At 43.1% G+C, this 26,260-nt stretch overlaps 1 protein-coding gene across 1 annotated transcript; it reads right to left on the minus strand.

Annotated features, from left to right (window-relative positions):
* Positions 1-243: 243 nt before the first annotated feature.
* Positions 244-26,222, minus strand: Mapre1 (microtubule associated protein RP/EB family member 1). Its single transcript, XM_041670936.1, has 7 exons — positions 26,095-26,222; positions 21,325-21,448; positions 14,149-14,294; positions 10,861-11,068; positions 6,993-7,114; positions 3,617-3,769; positions 244-1,917 (listed from the first exon to the last, which is right to left on the minus strand). The coding sequence occupies exons 2-7, from the start codon at positions 21,443-21,445 to the stop codon at positions 1,861-1,863; spliced, it is 807 nt and encodes a 268-aa protein (XP_041526870.1). The 5' UTR covers positions 21,446-21,448; positions 26,095-26,222; the 3' UTR covers positions 244-1,860.
* Positions 26,223-26,260: the final 38 nt, after the last annotated feature.

Consider the following 26,260-nt stretch of genomic DNA (forward strand, 5'->3'; position numbering starts at 1 on the left):
ACACTGATTGGTTTTTAAAAAGTAAAGGATTTGAAAACATCAGTTCTATTTAAGAAGATCTGAGGAGTCAGCAGGAGTGAGGAGTGATTATGATCAAAATACATGAAAAAAAGTTTAAAAAAAAAAAAGATAGCAGGAATCACTTCTCAGCCTTCTATCTAAAATCAGCTGAAGACCCTAACCCTGACCCCTAGAATTAAAAGCTTGCACTCAAGGCAAAACACATTTCAGAAGACCGGACACTCTTGAAATACAGAATTTTATTTAGAAACTGTTTAAAGTAGAAAAAAACCCTGTCAAGAAAGACCAGGTGGAAAAATGGGTTCCCAATAAAATGGAATTTGGGGGCAACAGAAGTCTAAAAGGCCACAAAGGAGAAATAGCACCACTGTCATCTGAACAATGGCTAGTTACTTGCATTTTTTTTTTGGCATTGTTAATCACTAAATTGGATTTTCCTCTGAATTCCACACAGAGCATGCACTACATAACAATCTGTCATAAAATACCTGTTTTCTACACACAGCATAAGACAAGCTACCACCAGAAACAAACCAACACAAACACATCAGGGGCTGAACAACCTCAGTAGTGGGTAACACACATTTTGCAGAATTCTGCCAAACGAACTGAATAGGTCATGGGCAAAGCAAATGAGGGAGAATTAAGGAATGAAAGTATTTTAAATATTAATATTTCAGTCATGGTACTGTATATTCTAAAAAAAAAAAACATTTTAACATTTAGTAACACACGAGAATTTTATCTCCAAAGAGATTAGTGCACTGGCAAAGTATTTGGGTGACAATGGAGAGCTGTGGACAGCAGACACCGAACACCCCAGCCTCACAGAGCCCAAGGTGACACTGGCCTTCACTGATCACTCCTTTGCCAGAGGTCCAGAAAGTACTTGCAGCTGCGATCACCAGCCTGCTGTATTTACAATGCTCAGCAGCAAACTTAAGGAGCCAGAGGCGTCCCCAGAGGTCAAGGGGAGCAGAGAAGAGAACGTGGTAAATGTAAACTTACAAGACAGTACAACGGGACTAGGCGCCCATTCAAATCCCAGAGATATGGGCAGGTCCCAGAATCACAATACACAGGAACTTGGGGGACTGTTTGAAAAATCCTCAGAGGAAAGCTCAGCAAAAGCTGAGCTCTGTCTCAGGCACTGCAGGGCTGAGACGCCCTCTATTCACCCAAGCTACCATGTTGCTTATATATTTTATAGTAGGGATGCAACTGGTCAATGACACCTAATGGCTTTACAGAACAACTTTTCAAACTTTCCTTCTGGGCCAAAGACTACATCTATGAGATGTAGTCTGGAAAGGCCTGTATCAGCAGGTTCCAAAGGGTCTAAAGTCTGGCCCTTCCTTCCCAGACACAATATAGGACACACAAAATCTCCTGTCATGTTACATTTTATATTTTGAAATATGGAAGCATATTTTAAATACTCTTAAGGCATTATTTATTAAAACGTTCTCTGCCAGAATTTCACTTAAAATTCATATCAGTCTTTACATTTCTCTGAGTATTTGTAATACCTCAATGTATTACAAAACCCCCTTCTCCATCAGTCAGTGTGACCAGCATCCACATGAAGAGCCCCATGGTTGGCCTCTCTGTCCCCTAGTGAACCAACTAGATGTTAATACTGCTCTGCTGCAAGGCAACAGCTCCTAACTCAAACTCATCGGAAAGAGACTTCTGCAAAGTGCACTTTGAAGAAGAGGTACTTTTTGCTTATGAAAAGAAACCAGTGAATTCTCTAAGAATAACAAAAGGGTGTATTTAACAGTTAAGCACATGATTTGGAGTGAAGAATTCGGATGTTGCTCTGCTGGTCCAGGCTGCTTAATACTCTTCTTGTTCCTCCTGTGGGCCCCCTTCATCAGGTATCACAAAGCCTTCCTGAAATGGGAAATGAAAGTTGGGGAAAGCTGTTACTCAATACTGAATGCCAGTTCCTCCTTCTACTCATTGACCTCACAATTTAAGCCTCTCCATGTAGGTAGTTCTTCTTGTCTCCCACACATCTGGCACTTCAACACATAAGCCAGGGATATATAATTTATAATAATTTATAATATATACTATTATATTTTTTTAGACAATGGCATCATTTCTTTTTTTTGTTTTGATTTTTGATATAAGATCTCCCTATGTAGCCTTGCCTAGCCTGCAGCTTGCTTAAATATAGACCAAACTGGCTTCAAAATCAAATTGTTCTACCTTTCCCTCCTGAGTTCCACATTTAAATGTGTCTATCACACCCAACAATAGCACCATTTCTTTTAATGCCAAAAACTACACACAAATTCATCCTCAAAGCACTAGGATAATGAATGTGTCTAAATATATCTTTAAAATGTGCATTCCCTCAAAAGTCTTTAACTCCAAGTTCACTACTACAGAGAATGAGACCCTGCCTCAAAAAATTTCTGTCAAAGCTCCAATGACAGAGAACTTAACTCTACACAAGACAAAAGTGGATTCAATCCCAAGTTGCATAACAAAACAAAGGCAAATTTAATGACATTTAAGCAGGTAGAACAGCACACACACACAAAACTCCAAAATTCAGGACACACAAACAGGAGTTCAAAGTCATCCTTAGCTATGTAGTGAGTTCAAGTCTAAGCAAGGTTATGAAACCCTTGATTTAATCAAAAACAAAAAAACCTGAAGATGACTATCAAGTTCAGTATCCTAACTGGGTGTGGTGGCTCACACCTGTATTTCTAGCACTTCAAGAGGCTGAGGCAGGAGGACTGCTAAATTACAGTACAAAATGGCCACACTGCTCTACCGTAAAAAACACACCTTGACTTTTCTTTTTAACTAAATCTCTATAGCTTAAAAAGTAGTTAAGATGTACTTTCCCTAAAAAAACCAAAGACTTATTTAATCATCTAGCTTCACATTTCACTACTGAACATGATGCAAACGTTAACGATTTATTGGACAAATTAGCAGCTTCTCAGTCATCTGTCTTAATCCTTCAAAATTCCAACAGTATGTTTAGAAAACTACTAGTTAATTTGTATAGTATTACACAGACCTTGTGAGGTATGTGCAATTACAAATACTGTTAAATAGTAGGTATGGCCGGGTATCATATCCTAAATCCAGGAGGAAGAAAAGCAGGCTTCTCTGATGAATATGTCATGATTAAAGGCTATGTAATAAAGATGGATCCAAAGAAAATCACACAGGGAGTCAGGCAAGCTCCTGGGAGGGAGGTGCAAAGGCATACCCTGGCAGCTATGAGTGCAAACATCAAGGACCAAGGACCAAGGACATGCCTGGGGTCCTGACAATGGCCAACAACAACACATCCAGCTGGAGTGGTCAAACTGCAAGGATGGGATGGTCAATAAACTACAGAAGTGGACAAGCCAGCCATTTCTGTAGTTGATTGCTTCCCTAAGCAAAGACACAGGGACGTCAAGATGCTCTTTGGTTGACTTGGAGAAAATCAAAAATGAAATTTTCTGGTGAACCCTACCCTGGAACAGAGGTGCCAGCACAAAATGAGCTGAAATCAACAATGTTAAACTTTTTCTTAGTTGACAGAATGGAAAGAAAATATCTCAAAGTAAACACGTACATCTGTGGCATAAAGAATATCTACAATCCTCTGCAGTACAGGGTCATTTTCCCCCTCATTCTCCTGGCAAATCAATTCAATGTTCCTTAGCTTTCCAAAGTAGAAGTCTCTCTCTTTCTCCAAGTCTTCAACAGTAAGCTTCAAAACTTTGACCTGTAAAAGATATTGAAAACAGTAAGCATTGAAACAGCAAGCATTGATGTACTAACATAATATCAAACCCAAAAAAATGGTGTGTCCTTTGATCAAAATAAAACATAAGCAAAAATCCAGTTCAGTTTAATTTTCTTCAGTCTCAGATATATAATGTATACTAGTTCACAGTAATCTTGACTATGAGTTCTCAAGAAAGGGAAGACTATAAGACTACACCTTAAAGCTAGGCATGATGGCATATGCCTTGAATACCAGCATTCAGGAGGCAGAGGCAGGTTGATCTCTGTGAATAAGACCAGCCTGGTCCACACAGTGAGTTCTAGAACAGCCAGGGCTACACAGATAAACCCTGCCTCAAAAGAGAGAGGGAGGGATTGAAGGAGGGAGGGAGGGAGAGAGAGAGGGAGGGAGGGAGGACTATACCTTAAATTATTAGAAAGCTTTTCACTGAGATGGGATCAAAAATGGAAAAGTTAAGGCTGGCTGAGATGGGACTAAAACCCACAACCCAGCTTAGCAAAACGACCAACAATCATCACTATGTCCTTACCAGAAGAATGGTCAATTTAGTCCAAGACTTGCTGCATATATCATTCAAAACATTAGGTGGCTCTAAGCCCCTGTAAGTCCTACTAGAGGGCTTTGGTTTCCACAAACAAGCTACTGAGAAATTAAATTAAAAAATTAATCTTGCCAGGCATGGTGACATATACCTTTAACCCCAGCACTCAGGCAGTTGGATCTCTGAATTCAAGGCCAGTTTGATCCACATGAGTTAGTTCCAGGCCAACAAGAACTATATTCTGAGACCCTGTCTCTAATAATAATAATAATAATAACAACAACAACAACAAATTTCGTGGCTCAAGAGATGGGTCACTGGCTAGTACTGCTCTTACAAAGGACATAGGCTTAGTTCCCAGAAACAACGTGGTAGCTCACAACAACCTGTAACTCCAATTCCAGGGAGCAGAATGTAGCACTTCTGGCCTCCAGGAGCTCCTGCATGCAGGTGGTGAACAGAAACTCACACAGGCACACACAAATCTGGTGTGAGACTACAGCGGATTTGACAACACATATCAACAGATTTTTTTTTTTTTTAAGTACAAATCCTGGCAGAGTTTGACACACAGCTGTAATCCCAGAATTTAGGAGTCAGGAAAGATGATGGCAAGTTCCAAGACAATTTAGGCCACACATAAGACACTCAAAAGACTTTAAGTAACTATCTCCATGATGACTTAAGGTGGGATCCCTGCAAACCAACCAAGGATGAGTAAGTACTACAAAGTAATCGACACAGAATACAGTGCTGCTCTCTGCCTAACCAACCTATCTGCTTCATGTCTCCCATTTATCTAGGGCTACAAATTCAAATGCTTTCAGGGAGGCCACCAGACAGAACATGTAACTGAATGGGGTTTGGACTTTGGCAACCTGAGAAAAGCATACAGTCCTTCATATTAACTTTTTTTAAAAAAAACTTATTCGGGTCAAGAGCCAGGTATATTGGTTCACACCTATAAATCCAACATTTAGAAGGTGAGGTCTGGACAAGCCAGAAACTAGCAAAAACAAAAGGGATTTTTAAAAAAGAGGGGGGGGGGGCTGGAGAGATGGCTCAGAGGTTAAGAGCACTGATTGCTCTTCCAGAGGTCCTGAGTTCAATTCCCAGCAACCACCACATGGTGGCTCACAACCATCTGTAATAAGATCTGGTGCCCTCTTCTGGCTAGCAAGCATACAGACAAAACACTGTATACAAATAAATAAAATCTTTAAAAAAAAAAAAAAAAAGAAAGAAAGAGAGAGAGAGAGAGAGAGAGAGAGAGAAGGCCAATGTGTTTCTGTGGTACAGACCAGCTGGGTGTGAGAATCTGACCCTAACTTTCCAGGGTAAAAGAAGAAACTGGTTAGTACAAAGTCAGTTTCCTGACCTCCCACATCATCGTCAGAGGCCCACAACTACTCAGAACTCCAGGTCTTCAAAACCTTAGCCTACCCAATCTCAACTATTGAAACCTATTCCGAAATTAGCAATGATGATAAATACCAATCTCCAAAGCAGGGAGGTCTCCCTTTTCTGATCCATTTCTTATTTCTCGCACAAGCCAAGAAGATAGAACCCATGTGAACTTTTAAAGAACACTGCAGCATCTACTCCATTCCATCCAGACTATAAAAACAATCATCATTTAATCCAATGGAGTCTGTACCAAACACCATTCCAGATATCTGAATTACTGTGAGCAAGTGTTAGCTCCCTCCAGGCACAGAAGCAGAGGTTACAGCATGGCCACAAATTCAAAGCCAGTCTAGTCTGCATAGTAAGCCTGTCTCAAAAGAAAAAAGTGAACAACAAAAAAACCTACCCAAGCCCCCACCTCACACATTAAGTATTTAGTCCAGAGAGGCTAGCTGAAAAGCGTAAATGAAATAATGGCAAAGCAGTTCTCATTTCCTCCTTGGGCTCATCATGAAAAAACTGTCTATTTCTACAGAATGAAAGATCAACTTGCCAGTCATGTAGCCTCAGCTGACCACTCTTTATGCTCTTGTATCTTTTTTTCTGTAACTGCTTCCTCTGACGTTTTAGGGAGGTCTCCTTTTTCTCCATAATTCTATATTTTATAGCAACAGTGACTAGTAGATGACTGAATCAAACTAATCACTCAAAAGCATTACACAAGGAAGGAAAAATACAAAGAGGATCAAGAGTCCCCATTCTGCTTTTCTGATCTACCTCCAGTCACTGACCCGTACAGAAGAGAACCAGAAGAGCAACAGTCTCCCCCGTACGTCCACTCTCAATCTCCAGGAGGCAACTCTTCATTGTCTTTTCTCTCTCAATCCCAGAGAATCCGAGGGCATTCCAATGAGGTTCAAGACTATGATCCACAGTGTGGATCTTAACTGCCTATAACTCCAGTACCAGGGATCCACTGACTTCTTCTGGTCTTTACACATATATCAGACACATAGACAAACACACATGAATAAGAATAAATCTTTTCTTTTTAAGTTGATTTCCAGACAGACATAGGTTTCTGTGGTACTAGGAAAGCCCGAACCCTGTTCTACTCCACGGCTCATGGCCAATTCTGCAGCCAAAGCCTCACATATATCAAAACAACTGCAGGCAAGAGAGAAGCCCCTGCCCTCATGAGTGAAGCAAGGAACCCACAATAACAATGTCAACAACACAAGAGGGGCATACCTGCTGCACCAATTCAGCTGCTTCGTCATCCCCATTACCCACACCAGGATTCTTTCGCACCATCCCTGGACCAGCCTTAGGAGCTGCAGTAGTTCTCTGTGTTGCAATGGGTCTCTGCGGAGCTGAGAAAAGACTAACCATGTTAGAAGAAATTTCGAAAACAGACAGAAACACACAAAAAGCAAGAAGTCTGTATAACTGCTTTCCACAGTCAGCGAAGGAACTGATGGCTACTACAGAGCCCAAATACAAGAGCACACCACCAAGTGGTTCTTATCCTGGCAGTAGACTTAATAACAATCTTAGCAAGCTCCTTCATGCTGGGGAGAGCCTCTAACAAGATCTTCACTCTGCTACAGCCAACTGCCAGCCGAAAGGTGTAATCACACTGGTACATACAATGAAAGGCCTTAACCCAAAAGCAATGCAGTTTCATGGATCAAAGGCAAACCTTGTATAAAGAACAGATCACAATCTCAGCTGGTACTTCAATACTCTGTGCTCCACCTGGAAAACTAGAACTCTCTAACTTACTGCCTCAGACTCCCTGTGTTAGGTAAGGGAAGGGGCTCACAAAGGCTAGGAGTAGAGCCCGCCTTTACCACTGTAGCTTCAGAGTTCACCTTTTAGATGTCTATGGGGTCAGGAGAGAAACCGTAACCAAGATTTACAGATCTCTTAGTGGTTATAACCAAAAGGCAGACAATGCAATGACAGAAAATGATCTGCAAGTTTACATAACTAAGAATGGGCTACTTCACGATAAATGCAACCCTCTTCACTTTAGTTATTCATCTAGCAAATATTCTGTAAACACAGATATTAAGCCAGGCTTAGAAATATCCTATCTTCCCAGTACCCCAAAAATGTATAATCACAGGCCTTTTGTCCACTCATAGGCATTTTGTCTGGACGGCACTCTTTGGTACTTGCTTATCCTGAACACTAAATGTTTACTACAAGTCATCTGAAATATGCTACGTCTAAGATTACGTATGTAGTTGCCATTCTCAAAAACTAAGGAATAAAAAAAAAACACAGTTCTGAGGGCAATCAAAACCCTCCTATACCACTAATGGTTGATGTGAGTTTCCCCTCTGTATGCTGTGAATACCACTGGTTAATAAAGAAACTGTTTTGGGCCTATAGCAGAGCTGTAAGGGAATAGAGCTAGGTGGGGAAAACTAAGTCGAATGCTGGGAGAAAGGAGGCAGAATCAGAGGGAGAAGCGATGTAGCCCCACCAGAGACATTTGCCCCTGGTAAGCCACAGCCACGTGGCAATACACAGATTAATGGAGATGTGTTAAATTAATATGTAAGAGTTAGCCAATAAGAATCTAGAGCTAATGGGTCAAGCAGTGATTCAATTAATACAGTTTCTGTGTGGTTATTTCAGAAGTCTGGGCACCTGGGAACCATCAAGCGGCCTTCCATCAACAAATGGTAAGACACTGCTGATGGTACGGCAGTGGCCAGTGGCCAGCGGCAGTGCAAACAGGCAGCTCTACAAACACTTTAATGTAGCCCAGGAATTCAGCTTCAAAAATACACTCTTGGGTACACACCCAAGAGAAATAAAAATGTGTTCTACATAGAAACTACATAAACCTCACAGCAGTACACTCAAGACAGCCAACACCAGCAACAACTCCACAACCAACAGACAAATGAGTTGCTCCACACAATGGAGGATTATGATGCAGTAAAAACAATCAAGTACTAAGCCAGGCTGTTGGGAGGGAAAGGCAAGAATATCAGAAGTTCAAGGACCGACTGGGCAACCTTACAAGAGCCAATCTCAAAATTTTGAAAAGAAGGTATGGATGTGGGGTACACTGATATCAGAAGTACACAGCTTCCCTAGCATGTGTGAGATGGGACTGGGAAGAGGGGGAGACAGAAAAAAAGAACCAGCTGGGGGGTATGGACATACACCTTTAAACCAAACATTTGGGAGGCAGAAACAGACAGGTCTGGGTGTTTGAGGTCAGCCTGGTCTACATAGTGAGTTCCAGACAAATCAGAGCAACACAGTGAGAGACTCTCAAAAAAATAAATAAATAAAAACTGATAAATACTATAAAACATTGAAATTATTGTGCTAAATAAAGGAAGCCAGACACAAGATGACACTATTCTATGGTTTCATTTATAGAAAAATGTCCAAAATAAGTGAAGTCATAGAAACCAGGTAAGTAAAGACCTAGAGCCAGGAAAGAGAGAAAAGTTGGAGGAAATGAACACAAACAATTGAGCACAAGAAGGTTTCTTTTTGAGTGATCAAAATATCCTTAAATTGTTTGTGGTAAAGCCAGGTGGTGGTGGTGCACACCTTTAATCCCAGCACTTGGAAAATAGAGGCAGGCAGATCTTTGTGAATTCAAGGCCAGCCTGGTCTACATAATGAGTGGCAGAAGAGCCAGAGCTACACAGTGAGAGCTGCCTAAATAAATAAATAAATAAATAGCAAAACATAAACTAACAAACAAAAAAGGTGAGAGCTTTCCTAAGCTTTACTGGCTTTCAGTCATTAAAATGCTTGCCTTAAAAACCTCAAGTCCTGAGCTGTATTCCCAGAACCCATGTAACAGTGCGTGCTTATAATCCCAGTGATAGAGAGGCTCCCTGGCAAGTCAGCTTAGCCTATTAAACAAGTTCCAAGTCAATGAAGTATCTCAAAGAAACAGATGAATGGTACCTGAGAAATATTTAAATGCACCTTCACATACACACACATGAATATATGCACGTGTGCGTGTATACATATACATACACACACACACTAAGAAGTTGGAGAGATGGTTCAGAAGAGCACTTGCTTATCTTCCAGAGGACCTGGTTCAATTTCCAACACCCACATAGTGGTTCACAGCCATCTATAATTACAGTTCCAGGGAATTCAACACCCTCTTCTGACCTCTGAGGGCACCAGGCACACATGCAATACAGACATACATGCAAACAAAGCACCCATAAACATAAAAATAAATTGCAATTTTTTTTTTAGGTTTAAACATTTTAAGAAGGTAAAAAAGTATGGTGCATGTATTCTTTCTCAATAAAGTTATTAAAACAAAACTCCAATAGGTGGAGCAGAAAGAACAAAGTTCAAAGTCATTCTTGGCTACACAGTGAGTTCAAAGCCAGCCTTGGCCAGAGACCCTGTCTCAACAACAGCAACAACAACAAAGCAACACTCCATCTTTAGCAGGGAGTGGTGGCCCAGAACATACGTACATGTTCTATGAATATACTACTAAAAAGACATCTTGGGAAACCAAGCCCAAACATTTTCAAGACACTCTTTACCATCCACTTGCCCCTCCCTCCTAGGCCCTGCTAGCAGCAAAGCAAGCCACAGCAGTTCTCCCACTTAATCTCCATGGACGAAGACACAAGCAGGCACAGAAGGTTGGCCTACAGACTGACGGCTAGAAGAATCCCTGAGACCTAGAAAACTCTTAAAGTCCTAAACCTCAGACAACTGAAACTTACTCTCAGGTATTTACAAAATGCCCTAATTTCCCATGGAAATAAAGCTCTGTTATGTGAACTAGCAGAAGTAAATTCTATGACATTCAACAAAAAAGTCCTTAGGTAACACAGCATACAGGTCAGAGCAAGTGTTAACTCTCCACTTTACAGAGAAGGACGACCAGGGGCAAGAGTGAAGAGGTTTCCGCGGAGCTGCACAGCACAGGCACGTATCTGCCACGTGCAGAATCATGTCCCTGCCAAAGGCACAGGGCACGCCTATGGCTACTCAACTCTCCTGATCCAGGGCTACAGCACAGTTCTATGCAGAGTCCCTATACCCAATGTTGAATGAGTGGAATTACTGGAACCGGGCTAACGGTTCTCTTTACCTGCATTACCGGAGCTGAGAGGTTTCTTCGGTTTACTCAGAGCTGGGGCGACAAGAGAAGGAGCCACTGCCGTTTCTTGACCTTGTCTGGCAGCTACAGGGTCATACTCTTTTCCATCATAATTTGCATCAAAAAACTTCTTGAACCACTGAACGAATTCAAAATTGTCCTGAAATTTTCCTTTTACTAATTTATCCACAGGAATTATCTGCAGAAAAAAATCAAGACCATTTAGACCAAACCAAAGGCTTTGTTTGGCAAGCATCAAACCTGCCCATAAATCAGAACAACACAAGTTCTGCCAAATTAAGAAAATGTTTTAGAGATCTTACTGCTAAGTTCAGTTTGCCTTCAATACAGTACCAATCCCTAGTCAGTCTTCCAAACTCCTGAGAAGAAACGTCAAAAAAAACCAGAGACCTGGATATGGTTAAGTGCCTGCCTGGCTGCACAAGGCCTTGTGCTGCACCCTAAGCACCACAGGAGAACTAGCATCACCAAAGTCATAACCACACATTCAGACACCTAAAAGGTAGCAGAAGTTTCACTGTACCATAAAGAGAAATACCCTGGTTGAGTGCAATGGCACACATCTGAGAACACTCTGGGAGCTGAGACAGGAACATGTCCAATTTGAGGTCAGCCTAGGCTACACAGTAAGACTCTAGAAAGGGAGGGAGGAAGGAAGGAGAGAAGGAAGGATGGGTGGATGAAAAGTCAAAATGCAGAATCAAGTACAGTATATTTTATAGAAGTAAATCTAAAAAATAATAATAATAAAATAAAAATCCAGGCAATGGTGGAGCTTACCTTTATTCCCAGCACTCGGGAGGCAGAGGCAGGTGGATCTTTGAGAGTTCCAGGACAGCTAGGGTTATTACACAGAGAAATCCTGTCTTAAAAAACAAAAAACAAACAAAAAAAAGCTGAATGACCCATAGCTAGGCAGGATTTTTCAGGGCAGAGAGAATGCTGGGAAGAAGGCAGAGTCACCAGTGGACACAGAGGGAAGAGACATGCAGGAAAAGAGGTAAAAGCCATGAGTCATGTGGCAATACACAGATGAACAGAAATGGGTTAATTTTAGTTATAAGAGCTAGTTAAGAGCAAGCCTAAGCTATTATAATTAAGTCTCTGTGTCATTTATTTGGAGCTGGTTAGTGGGCCAGAGAAAGACTCCCAAGTATGAAAGGACCAGTGAGATGGTTCGGTGGGTACAGCTGCAGCCATGAATCACATATACACATGCACTCATACACTCTCCTCTCTTTCCTTCTCTCAATAAAATGGAATGAAAGAAAGTTTTAGGAGGTAGAGGGACATTGAATGAGTGACAGCACTTTTTGCTCTCATAGAAGACCCGGGTTTGGTTCCTTACCTAAATGGTGGCACACAACCACTTATAACTCCAAGGGATGCAACCCCCTCTTCTGACCTCCACAGACACTAGGCACACACAATACATACAAGCAAGCAAAACACTCATATACATAGAATCTTTTAAATTTTATTAAAAAAAAAAATCACTGGTTTAGTGTGATTTAGTGTTGACAGAAGTTTCTGTCCTGCCCAGTCCCAAAGCCATTCAAGCCCAAAGTAACACACAGATGCTTACATTAACTATCCCAAAGAAATACACAGAGGCCTACCTTAATTATAAACTGGTTGGCCCATTAGCTCGGGATTCTTATTAACTAACTCTTACATCTTAACCCATAATTCTTATCTGTGTTAGCCATGTGGCTTGGTACCTTTTATCAATGAGGCATTCTCATCTTGCTTCCTCTGCATCTGGGTGACAACTGCAGACTGAGCCTTTCCTCTTCCCAGAATTGTCCTATTCTGGCCACCCAGCCTATACTTCCTGCTTGGTTACTGGCCAATCAGGTTTTATTAAACCAATACAAGTGACAAATCTTTATAGGGTATAAGATCATTGCCCCACAGTAGTTCAGGTTTACAGGTTGATGGTGCAGGACAATTGTATTCTGTCAATTATATTTTAAATAAACAGTGATTGGTCAGTAGTCAGGTAGGAAGTATAGGCAGGATAACCAGACAGGAAGTAAAGGCAGGTCAATGAGAACAGGAGAATTCTGAGAAGGAAGCTCACAGTCCTATCCAGACACCGAAGAAGCAGGATGTGACCTGCCCTGCTGAAAAAGGTACCGAGCCACGTGGCTAACATAGGCAAGAATAATGGGTTAATATAAGAGTTAATAAGAAGCCTGAGCTAATGGGCCAAGCAGTGTTTTAATGAATACAGTTTCTGTGTGATTATTTCGGGGTTAAGCTAGCTGGGTGGCTGGGGCGAAAAGCAGGCCCTCATGTTACAGGCTGTCTACTCCAAACCGTATTAAATTCAGACAATAAAAAAGACAGTGAAGGAAGCAAGGGCTGGAGGGTAGAGGAAAAGCTGGTTCCCTGTAAATCCTGTTAACTAGAAACAAAGGTAACATAAACTAGAAAGAGAAAATGTCCAGCCCACAAAGTGCCTCACACCTGTAATCCTATCATTCAGGAGGCTGAAGCAGGAAGACCACCATGAGTTCAAAGCCAGCCTGGGCAACACAGTGAGTTCAAGGCCAGCCTGTCGTAAACAAACTTTAAAAAAAATAAATTTTCAAAGAGCCAGCAAGGCTGGGTGTGGTGGTGGCACATGCCTTTAATCCCAGTACTTGAGAAAAAGAAGCAGACAGATCTCTGAAGGCGTAAGTCATAAACAATGCCACACCAGTTTGGAATTATGATTAATAGGGTGGTATTTATTTAAAGGGGAAAAAACTTACAGATCACCGTCAGCCCTCTGCGCAACCAGGAAGGGAGTCTAGTTGCCGGCAGCAGGAAGTGAAGAGAGAGAGGAGAGGGAAGTGAGGGAAGTGGCCGCTTTTTTAAAGGGAGAGACCACGCCCCAATGGGCTGGTATCTCAGCAGCGATAGGCTGGAGGACTGGGAGGACCTCCTGTAACAGATCTCTGTGAATCTGAGAGCAGCCTGGTCTACATAGTGAATTCCAGTATAGTCAGGACTACAGAGAAAGAACTTGTCTCAAAAAACAAAAACACAACAACAAAGAGGGTGGGGAGCAGAGAGAAGCCTCAATTGGTAAAGACACCTGCTGTCAAGCCTGATGACCTCATTTCCCCCCAGTTGTCCTCCTGCATAGGCATGTATATATACACACACACAAACACAAATACACAATCTTTTTGTTAAAGATATCTAAAATTTAAATAAAAAATTTAAACACAAGAAAGAAACCTAAACAAAGGAGTAAAGCTTACTTACTTTGTCAACGCCCATCCTCTTGAAACCTGCTTGTAGTATTTTGAAGTTCTGGATATATTCATGTTCTAGCTTAGCTTGGAATTTCACTTTCTTCAAAGCAATGGAGCCAGGGAAGAGCATGTCCATAAACTGACAGTATGCAGCTCCTGAATAAATAACATAAAAGAAAAAGTCAATTAACTAGGTCACTGAATGCCACACTTTCTCCCCAGACAGAATCTCACTCACTATGTAGCCTTGGTTGGCCTGAAACTCCCAACATAGATCAGGCTGACATTGCACTCAGAGATCTGCCTGCCTCTGCATCCTGAGTGCTGGGATTAAAGATGTTTAACACTATGGCCCACTCTAAATGCTACTAGTAAAAAACCATGGTCATTCACATCCCTTAACCCAAATACAATTTGTTAAAAGAGATGTCTCATGTGCTTAGACCAGGTTCAAACTCAAAGAAGCAAAGATAACCTGGAATTTCTGATCCTCCTGCCTCTACTTCCTTAGTGCTGAAAATTTTAAGCACAAAACAACACATGCTATTACATGTGTGGAGCTCAGGGTGAAAATCAGGGGCTTATGTATAGTAGCTGAGTATTCTACATTTCCAAGCCCCAAATACAATTTTAAAATTTGTACAGTGGCCCACAAACAACTAAAAAGATGGGGCTACAAAGACAGTTCAATGGTTAAGAACATATACAGCCCTTGCAAAGGACCCGTTTAGTTCCCAACAGCCATATCAGGTGGTTCTTAATCACCTGTAACTTCAGCTCTAGGGAAATCTCACACCTCTGTGGGCAACAGCACACATATGCACAAACGCACGCGCGCGCACACACATAATTTAAAGTAATAGAAACAAATATCTTGGGGGGGGGAAGATAAGAGCAAAATCAATTTTTAAAAATCTATTAACAAAGGGCTAGAGATGGCTCAGCAGTTAAGAGCACTCCTGCAGAGGACCTGAGTTTGATTCCCTGCACCCATACAACAACTCAGAATTGTTTGTAATGCTATTTTCCAGGGAATCCAATGCCCTCTTTTGGTGCCTAGGGTATCTGACGCACATGTGGCGTACAGACATACATGCAGGTTAAACACTCATACACATAACATTTTTTTTAATCTATTAACAAAATGACAAGGGGTCTTAAAGTTTACTTTTAGAAATATGTATCTCTGTCAGACCTGGAACTTACTGCAGAGCCAAGGCTAGCTATGAACTCATAGCAATCCCACTGCCTCAACCTCTGGAGTGCTAACTCAAAGCTGGTTTTATCTGACAAATTCTTTAACATATTTTCAATCTGGAAAACAGGCAGAAAATAAAGGTTGCTATGAAAGTCTAACTCTTGTTAGAAATTGCCATAAATAGCCACTAGAAAGAAAAATGAATGCACAAAACAGTAAAAAGGAAAAAAGGGGCGAAACATTTTCTAAATCTTCACAAAGATATAGACTTACTTCTCTCCACAGGAGCACAGAGGATTTCAAAGATCTCTCTTCTGAATTAGGTTAGAAGAAAACTGGAGGAGCTGGGTGTAGTGGTACATACCTGTAACCCCAGCACTCAGGGAAGCTGAGGAAAACAGCTTGGTTCAATGAATTGGCTCAGTACCTAAAGGTGCTGGCTATGCAAGCCTGGAGATCTGAGTTCGATACCTGGAACCCAGGTACACATAGAAAGAGAGAACAAATTCCACAAAGGTGTTCTCTGGCCCATGCATGCCCACACATATACCATACACATGCATAGTTTTTGTTGTTTTGAGACAGAGCTTACAACATAGACCAGGCTGACCTTGAACCCAGAGATATGCCTGCTTCTGACTCTTAAGTGCTGAGATTAAAGCCATACCCCACTATACCCAGCACATATTTTTCTTAGAACTAGGGAGCAACCAAACAGACCAACCAACCAACAACTCAGCAGCAAAAACCGTCTGCTTCTTAGTCATCTGCTCAAAGAATCATTAGTTTTTAGTTTAGAACTCAGAGAGTCCCTAGAGACATTATAACTTTTAAAAACTAAATAGAAGAGTTGGGGATGTAGTACAGTGATAGAGTACTTGCCAAGTATAAGGACTCTGAGTTCAAGTCCCAATACGCACGTACACGTACAAAGAAATTTAAAAACAAGGACCAAAATATGTGGCTCAATAAATACCACAGAGGCCAGAGTCCAACCCTAGCATTACATTGAGCTCCTGATTCCCATGAATCACATTAGAAGCCCATAGGACAGACATAGTTGTCACAGTTGGGGAAAGAAGCATTTTCTAGAAGCGGAGTGTACCATGTGACTACACTCTCATTGACCAAAAATGTGTTAATATATATATAAAATTTAAAAAAAAGAAAAGGAAAAAAAAAAATAAAGCCCACTAAAAGAGCTGGGGATAGAGCCCAACAAGAGTTCCCCAGCTGTGTATAAGGAGCCAGAGGATTTTGGTTGGTTGATTGGTTGGTTGGTTGGCTGGTTATAGAGACAGGATCTTGCAATGTAGTCCAGACTAGTCTGAAACTCTCCATAAATCCTCCTTCCTGCAACTCTCAAATGCTGGGATTACAAAAATGTACCACCATAGCAATCCTCATACCCTTTTCATACATGTCTCAGCTAGGGAAAAAAAAAAATCAGGTTGGGGGGATCCTTTCCACTCTGCCTGAGTGAGACTAGGGCAAAGGTAGACAACTCAAGCAGAGCTTCAAAATAGGCCAACAATCTTCAACAAGAAGAACCCATCAGTCTCTAGCTTGACAGTGTGAAGTAATGGGAGGAGAATAAGGCAGTGTCAGGGTGTCCACTGGCTGTCAAAAACTCCACTCTAAGGCTCTGCTTGGGAACAGAGACCATAAAATACAAGGCCAGGACACAGTCCAATACCAGACAATTTCTTATCTCAAGTACATTGATGCTCAACCTGGTTCAATTCGGGGTACTCTTAGAAAGCTTAATGAAAACCCTAGCCAATATTCCCTTACTAACACTAGGCATGATGGTATACATCTGTAATCCCAAAACTCAGAAAGCTAAAAAAGGTGGATCAGGAATTCAAGACCAGCCCAAACCCAGAAAAGGACAGATACAATATAATCTGTAATCCTAGCATTCCTATAGCAGACAGGAAGGGGTCACAGGGAATTTCCTGGAGGTTGTGGGCCCAGAAAGCCTGGAGTGCATAGGTTGGCAGAAAAAGAGAGAAATCCCTGCCTCAACAAGATAGAAGAGAATCAACTCAAGACCTGTCCTCTGACCTCCGCATGTACTCCACAGCACACTAGATCCCTCACACCCATATATCACACAAAATAAATAACACCAGTGCTTTAATACTAACATACACAAAACACACATGACTACGAAGAGTGTTTAGGCTTCAAAGAGAACATGCAACTTGATTATCTTAAATGACGAATTAAAAAAAAAAATCTGCAGAGGGCTGAAGGGTCATTAATATACAGACCTTAAAATTCAAGCTCAAAATATTTTAACAGGGGGAATACTATTTTGATGTAAACAGAACTGTATAACCAGCATTTGCTTTGTCTTGTATGTTACTCACTGTTAACAGTCTGAGGGGCAAGAAACTGGAAACAAATACAGAGCCAATCCACTAACAGAAGAGTCATACAAAGAAATTACTAGTGCTGCCCACCAGACACAGGGTGGCAAAAAGCAACTCCTGGCTCCTTCTGGACAAAAGCAAGCTTGCTGTCAAAATCACTGTGTGATGTCAAAATCATTCTGTGTGACCAGAGTTTCTTCTCTGATGGTATCTACAACAGACTTGATTGGTTAGCACGCCAAAGATGATCCCTGACAGAACATAGGAAGCCTCTTGATCAGCCTGCCAGTATCACCAAGGTCTTCTCACCCTTTCTCACTTTCAGAGCCAAGCAAGGGCTCCTGACTTTGTGGGTGGGTGAGGAGCTGATACTGCAAACACTCAGTCACGTCACAGCCATCAGCACATGACCAGGGAAGGATCCCCACTTTGTACTTCTAGAGAAAAACCGGATATTATCTCCTAAAGACTGTGCATGGTGGAAATTTCTGGTCTTTTGATCCACTGCTCATTAGAAGTTTGATAAGAAAGAACCAGAACTGGTGCTGAAGGCCTCAGACACACAAGGAGCTGAAAAGTTTCCCCTCCACTGACTCCCAGCAAGGAGCTGAGAAGGACCCCGGCACCAACTCTCAAGAACAGTCTGCAGCTTATCCTGTGTGGTCTCAGATTACAAGTAAAAGCTGCCTTCGAAGGCAAAATGAAAAACACAATGCAACCACCTACATATTCCAAGAGCCACCCGAAGCAGCTTTCAAGAGGACAACTATCAATGAGAGACTCACATATCAGTTAAATGTCTTACACTCAACACTTTCTCCTATGGAAAACACCTTATCTAGGATAAGAAAAGTGGCAGACGCCAGAAAAGCTGAAATACTTCACAGAGTTTATGATAAAGTGTCATCATAACTAGTTATATACAGTTGTATTTGTCAATTCTTTCTCTTCTACATGCCTCTTTAAAAATGCAACACACTGGGAGGCAGAGGCAGGCAAATCTCTGAGTTCGTGCCAGCCTGGTCTATGGAGCTAGTTGGAGAGCTAGGGCTGTTACACAGAAAAACCCTGTCTTGAAAAGTAATAATAAAATTAAATATCCAACACATGCCATATGTAATCAATCTCATATGTGTACTACCATACAGGTAATCCTAACATGTGAGAAGCAGAGGAAAGAGAATGGCCACAAGTTAGAGACCAACTACCCTTGGCTACAGAATAAAACTTTGTCTCAAAAAAAAAAAATGGTAGGGTGGAGGACAAGGTAATTAAGAGCACTGGCTGCTCTTTCAGACGACTCATTTCCCAGCAGCTCATGAGCATCTGTACCTAGTCCATCAGGGTCTGACAGACAATCAGCAGCCAGGAGACCCTGGCAAAAACCAAGCTGGTGAACCAGGACTACTGCCCCAGTTCACAGCTGAGGAAACAGCACTAGAAGACCACCAAAGAATTCATCCAAGGTCACAAGGTTCAGAGCAGACTAAAGGCTTCTTCATGACATGACCTGTCTAAGATAGCTCCCTGCCTAAATCAGAAAAGCCTGGGGCCAGATTGGGATATGCACAACTTATCTATACAGGAAGAGATGCAGCTTCTAATTAAGTGAGAAATATTCTGGGGTGTATTTATAGATAGAAGGAAATTTTAGGGAAAACCTGCTGGTGAGCAAGCAGTCTCCAATGAAAATGAAGATGACCTCACCCACATTACTCACAGCACAGGGCAAACAAGTGCTTTAAAAAGCCTTCAACAAACTGCGGCACAGCAAGAAAAAGCTGAGAAAATGACTAGGAGATAGAGGACAGCAGCACAGATCTGAAGCAACCATCTTTACAACAAAATAAGGTTATAAAGGCCACTCATTGTTGGGAACCACTAGAGTTCTTCATGCACTACCTCCCTCTGGACAACTGAAAAACAGACTGGCCCTCGCAGCAAATGAAGCAAACAAATGAAACCAAGACCAAGAGTCGGAGCCACTCCCCCCTCAAAACAACAAAAAAGGAAGTACAAAAGCTGAGCACCACAGGAAGCAGCTAAGGAATGGCAGTCTCTTTAAATCAACCCAAATGGTACCCGTCAGTTAAGAAAAAGTCCAATGCAAATAGCGTGTAGGGACTGAAGAATACAGGCTCTTGTTTTGAAAAAAGGTTCAAATCCCCCTTGTGCTCTTAGTTCTCTATGCCTAGATTCATTACTCAAATTCTCTAAGCCATCTTTCCCATGTGAAACCGGAAGTACCTGTACCTTTCTCTTGGAGATATACTGAGCTAAATGGGGATGTTTGAGAAGCGTTTACATAGTTGAGCCTGGTTGTCCAGGCTGTCTGTAATCCAGTTTCAGTTTCTTAGGAGGCTGAGAAAGAAGGATCATAAATTCTAGGCTCCAGGGTAAATTAAAGCCAGACTGAGACATCTAGGAAGACATTGCCTCAAAGCTAGTAAGAGGCTGGGGCTCAGGGGTAGTGCACTTGCATAGCATGTGTAAGTCCTGTTTTTAACCACTAGTACCAAAGAGAAGTTATTTACTGGAAGAAGCAGGATTCTGATTCTATGTCACTAATAAGACTCCCCCGCCTCAGAAGTTCTGGGAACTGAACCCAGACTTGGGCATGTTGCCCACGTCCTTTTCTACTGCTTTATATCCATGCCCATTAAGACAGAATTCCCGTAGTTAGAGAAAATATCCCCACCCCACCCCTATCTGTGTGGGGAGCTGTTGCTTTTGAGAAAGGGTTTCACCATGTAGCCTTAGTGGGTCTGGTACTTGCTATGTAGACTATGTAGACTAGACTGGCCTCAAACTCAGAGGCCTCTGCCTCCCAAATGCTGGGATTAGAAACATGTACCATCACACCCAGCTCTGGTATATATATTCTTGAAATCATCCACTAACTAGGAAGATCCAGTTTTACAGCCCTGACATGCAAGGCTGAGGAGATGGCTCAGTGGGTAAGAGCACTTGCTCTACAAGCACAATGGAGAATATCTAGGTTTGAATCCCAACACCCATGCAAAGAGCCAGGCATGGTGTGTATACCTACAATCCCAGCACTGGAGGATAGAAAGGTAGATCTCAATACCTCACTAGTCAGCCTACTCTGGACTGAAAGCCTAGCCAAAATAGCAAGCTTCTGCTTCCAGTCCTCCAGTTCAGTGACAGAGCTGTCTCTAGGCAATTAAGGTAGAGAGCAACAGACAAGACACTGATGTCTTGGTCTCCACAGGCATTTATACACACTCCTTGGCAATCAAACTCAGTGCTCTGTGAATTGCCAGGCAAGTATTCTATTGACTGAGCCACCCCTCCCAGTACTCAGCATGGATAAAGCTGAAAGAAACTATAATCTCTCTGTGGCTCTATATAGAGAGGCCAGTACAAACCCTAAGGCCACATGTGCTTTTAAAGGATGGTCTAGTGAGTCAAGTATGGCGGTGCAATCTTTAATCTCAGCACTCAGGAGACAGAAGCAGGTGGACCTTTGAATTCAAGGACAGCCTGGTCTAAAGTTCCAGACGAGCCAAGGCTACACAAGGAAACATTGTCTTAAAAAGCCAAAAAAATAAAATAAGGGGGGGGGAGGGGTCTAGTGGATTCCTCTTACCTGAGCACAATTGTTCTATCTTTGTCAGATTCAACTGCAGAGATTCATTGATCCAAGCCAGCATGTCATGTCGACTTAGGTTATCACTGGTGACTGACGTCGAGTACACATTCACTGCCATCTTCTACAACATGAAATCAAAGAGAGAAGGCTCCTGTTAGGATGACCATGAAAGTGAAGGCGCGCAGTTCCCAAGGTTGCCCAGAGCAAATCTGAACAAATACTTAATTTTAAGCTCAGCCTTCTTCCCTGAAAGGTGAAACCAGACACTAAGATTCCAGTCATAAGCCAGAGTTCCATGCATAAAATGACCTGAAATAAATGTCCCAAACTAATCAGTCTAAAACTCAGGCCCCATGTTAATAAGATTGATACATGATTGCAAGTCACAAAAGGCACTAAGAGATCAGCACAGACTTTATGAAGGGAGGCTGCTGCACAATCAAGAACGTTCTGTTCAAAAACACTAGTCCAAGAGCTGTGGGGTAATTCAGAGTAATAGAACATGTATCCGGCATCCGTGATGCCTGTGTTCAGAGTAATGAAACATGCATTCTGCATCCAATCATCAGCAACCAAAAAAAAAAAAAAAAAAGAAAGAAAAGAAAGAAACAGGTGGGTGTGGTGGTAGCATACCTGTGCTCAGGAGGCCGAGGCAGGACAACCTCAAGTTCCAGGCCAGCGCAGGCTACAAAGTAAGACCTTATCTCAAGTCATCGTCAGCAACAACACACACACCAAGGGCTAAGGGCACCAAGCCCTGGGCCAATCCCTAGCAATACCTATCTACTTTCACAGTTTCCAATAACTTAGGTACCGTACATAGGTGAGGTCAAGTGGTAACCTCTCGAAGTCCTTGGCACCTACTCTTCTCTGCTGCACACTCCCTGGGGACTTGGGAGTACCTGAACTCTAATGAAGTATGAGGTCTCTCAAAGACACTTGTTACTGAACTAGCAATCCTCTTCAAGGCCTTCTTCACTCCCTTCATTTCAGGGGTAAAGAAAAGGAAGCCCTGAATATTACATGAGTTTACACAGCCTCATTTTCCCATTTCTCAGAAAATGCTGCCCCCTCACCTTTCAGGCAGATTTCTGACATAGCCTTTATATTTTGGGATACAGATATGCCATGTTATACAGGCAAACCTCAAACTTCTAGACTTATGTTATCCTCTTGCCTCAAGCTTGGGAGCAGTTGAGACTACATGCACCAATCATTATAGTCAACTATAAATCTCATTTAAAGTACTGGTAAATGTGGGTGCCATACTCTGAGAATATCTGTTCAATCATCCTTCATTCTTGGTTATTTTTATTTACTATGTTCTTGTATGCATATGTGCATGTGTGTGGAGGTCTAAGGAAAACTTTCAGGAGTTGGTTCTCTCCTTCTCTCATGTGGTCCGAAGCTGGTCAGGCTTGGTGGGAAGCACCTCTACCTGCTGAGCCGTCTCACTGAGCAAGCAGTAGGCTTTACAGTGACTCTTGACACTAGAATTGTCCTAATTCCCCACACCGTTTTGTCAATGGAATAAGGACTGGAACTCACAGCAATTTACAGCCATAGTCCCCAGCCCTTGGCTCTCCTGACATGCTTCACTCCCTCCCCCTAGTAATGTGGGCTCTGCCCACATTCATCTCCTGCATGGAGCTGCTGCAAGCCCTGAGTCACGCGCTCTAGCCTGAGAACCAAAGACGGGGTTCCCTCTCCCAGTGCACTCACTAACTTACAAGCAGTGGTGATGCGGTGTACAGACACAGATGACTTGGCAGTCTCTGCCTGATATCCCTGCCCTCGCCCCCACCCCACATTTCACACACACAGAGTGAGTGTTAGGTAAATGTTACTTGTTTCAGACTGTGGAGGAGGAAATGATGTCTACATAAACTCTTTTCAGAAAGCTAACTACCAACACTCTACACTCCCTAAAGACAGCTGACAGAACCAGCACAATTCAGTCATCATTCCACAGGTAAATCCTTCCTCACACTCCCAGAGCACTTCATTCAAACCTCTGGGACTTTAATTATCACACTAAATTGTCACTATTCCTCCATTTTTCAGCTTCCCAGACCAGATTTAGGCCAGGAGGTAACTGGTGGAGTTGGGCTTGAACCTGAGTCCATCCCATTAGCCATGTAACTGGGGGCAAGGTACTAAAGTCGAGGTACCTCAACTCTAAGTTAATACAACCACCTGAAAAAGGGCTCAGAGAGAGCTATATGAAATAGGGAACATAACATAGCTGGCATTATATCAAACACAAGTCACAGGAACAAATGGGGTCCAGGGTAGGGACCGCCTCTCTTTTATGCTATCTTGGTGCTGAGAACTGTGCCTGGTATCTGCTGCCAACACCTCTCAAGATCCCCTGCAAGTTCTCAAATTAGTCTGTCTCAATCTGTTCCTACACGGCAGCCAGAAAGAATTTTCTGAATCACAAATCGCATGAGGTATTTCTCTCCTGCTTAAAAATCCCTCAACAAGAAAAACGCACACTGTGTGCAGAAGGCTATCATCGTGTCCCAAGGAGAGCCATTCAAACAAGATGGATATACATGTATACATTGGGTATTGTGTGTCTCATGCTACCATAAAATGAAAGCAGCTGGTAAAGCCACATGTGTCTCCTGACCACACCCCAGCTCAGAAAAGGTTAATGGCCCTTGACGATCATGTCATGTAATTTCAAACTCTTTCATTAGCAGTCATTAATACCAAGTCCCATGTGCTCCACAAACTCTGTGGTCACTAAATACATAGGATTAGGCACCCTGTGGATGTGTAATAAACATCCACTCATTCGACCAATTAATTGGCTCTTCCAGGCAATCAAAACAGAGACTAGCTCTCAAAGCTTCTCTCTCTCTCTCTCTCTCTCTCTCTCTCTCTCTCTCTCCTTCTGGTAAGAATGTATGAGCCAGAAGTAAGGGCCCATGCCTATAAACCTAGCACTCAAAAAGCTGAGGCAGGGAGATCACTCCACTTCAGGATCAGCAGGCCTCACTGTGAATTCTAGGTCAGCCTGGGCTAAGAGTTAAGATCCTGTCTCCAAAAAGTAAGGAAAATGTCCACTGCTCAGCCTTGGTGCAAGCCCGCTGAGTACAACACACCCACCCCACTGCTTCAGGGCTCTCTGAGCTGCACAGAACCACAATGAAAAACCCCCTTCCCACCTACTCAAGTGTCTCCCTCCCTTCAGCAACTCTCTTGGGAACCTCCCTAACTCATTCTACTCTGCTCTTCAACACAGTAGCTCCTGAAGTAGCTCTGAAGCTAGATGACCTTGAATTCCTCATTCTCCGGCCTCTACCACCCAAGTGTAAGGACTACGGGCATGTGCCACCATACTTGGCTCCCCAACTCACTTCAATTCAGCATACGCTAAAGTACATGACCTTCCTCTCCAAGTACCATCCCAAGTCCCATGGAAAGATAGGATGGCACAATAAATAAATAACTCTGTGACCCCAAATGAAACACTTCTCCTTTCCTCAGAAATGGATCACCTGCAAAATGGCTAAGACCCTACCTTTTCTACCGTTGTGGTAAGGATTAAGTAGAATCCGAGTTGACTAACACCCTAACTGAAAAGAACACCTCCTCCCAAGCATCCATGTGCTGGCCCTTTGACACAAGAGGCATGTCTGTACAAAAGACCCTTTCTAGATGGGGGAGAAGGGCTAACACAGAGGTTATATGAACCTGGAATTAAGTTACTTGTTAGGCAACATAAGGCAAGTCATTTCACCACCTAAAATCTCAGACTTGCTTCTGCAAAATGTCACTGAGGGAGAGAGTAGCTCAGCGACACGGCGCTTGCCCAATGTAGAGGGTGGGGGAACCGGAGTCAACTCCCAGCACCACAAAGAAAATAAAATGAACAAAATACAACAGAGGGGAAAGAAAGAAAAAGAAGATAACATACCTCCAAGACGATGTGCCTATTAAATGACACAAGGCTAAATCAAGCTTTAATGGGCACTACACACACCAAGTGCCCATTAAGGAACTATCTTGATTAATGCTCTCCAAGACATCCATCCTATCATGGGCAGACATCAGGCCTGGCTTAACTTCCCTCAATAGGCCATGCCTCCGGATCCTCATCTCCAAGGGGCAGAGGTCAGGCTGCACCCTGCAGTACTAGTATCACCCTTTTATAGTAATTACAGAAATTATCTTGGCCATGTATTCATTTTCTTGCTTCCCAACTCTTTGCCCACAAAGCAGACTCCTAGAAAGCATGTCTTTGCCTGTCTACTCGCTAATGGAAACGGACCTGGCATTTACAGGCACTCAACAAACCTCGGCTGAGACCGCCTTACTTTTGGCCAAGCATGGTGCTGAGACCTTTCTATGCTTAATCCTACTGTCCCCATTTTACAGATGAGGAAACTGTGGCATAGGGAGGCTGAAGCGTCAGCCTAAGGTCGCATTCTGGGGTCCAACTCCGCAGACCAACTCCCACCCATTATGCAACGACGCCTCCTGCACCGAGGGTCCCCACCTCACCCCTCGAGCACACCCTCCGGACTCAGCCGTACAGCCAGGACCTCGCCGGTCACCACTAAGCAGCCCCCACTTCCGGCCCACGCCCCGCCCCCGGGACAACGGAGCGCGCGCCCCCGGCCCAGGCCGCGCGCCGGGTCACGGCCCCGCCCTTCCCCCCCCCCACCGCCCGCGCGGCGCCGCGCCGCTCACGAGGGCCGCCCCCCCATGAATTCTCGACCGCTGCCGCCGCCCGGGGCCCACCAGCCGCCTCACCGGCTCTCGGGGAACCCGCGTCCTCTGACCGCGCGCCCAGCTCCGGTTCCGTCTTCGTCTCGTTCAAACCGTCGGACCCCGCCCGCCCGCGCGCAATGAGCTCACACGCACCCCGCCGTGACGCGCCGACGCACGGGCTCGTCAGCGCCCGCCCGTCCTTTTATAG

Source organism: Microtus oregoni, unplaced genomic scaffold, assembly GCF_018167655.1.
Source record: "Microtus oregoni isolate MIOR12 unplaced genomic scaffold, Mior012 000020F_ref0000438, whole genome shotgun sequence".
Lineage (NCBI taxonomy): Eukaryota > Metazoa > Chordata > Mammalia > Rodentia > Cricetidae > Microtus > Microtus oregoni.

Excerpts from the sequence above, each read along its gene's own strand:
- Mapre1 (XM_041670936.1), bottom strand. The coding sequence starts at position 21,445 with ATGGCAGTGAATGTGTACTCGACGTCAGTCACCAGTGATAACCTAAGT. Across the intron at positions 14,295-21,324 it reads GATAGAACAATTGTGCTCAG|GAGCTGCATACTGTCAGTTT; the intron begins GTAAGAGGAATC and ends TTATTTATTCAG. Across the intron at positions 3,770-6,992 it reads CAGCTGAATTGGTGCAGCAG|GTCAAAGTTTTGAAGCTTAC; the intron begins GTATGCCCCTCT and ends TATCTTTTACAG.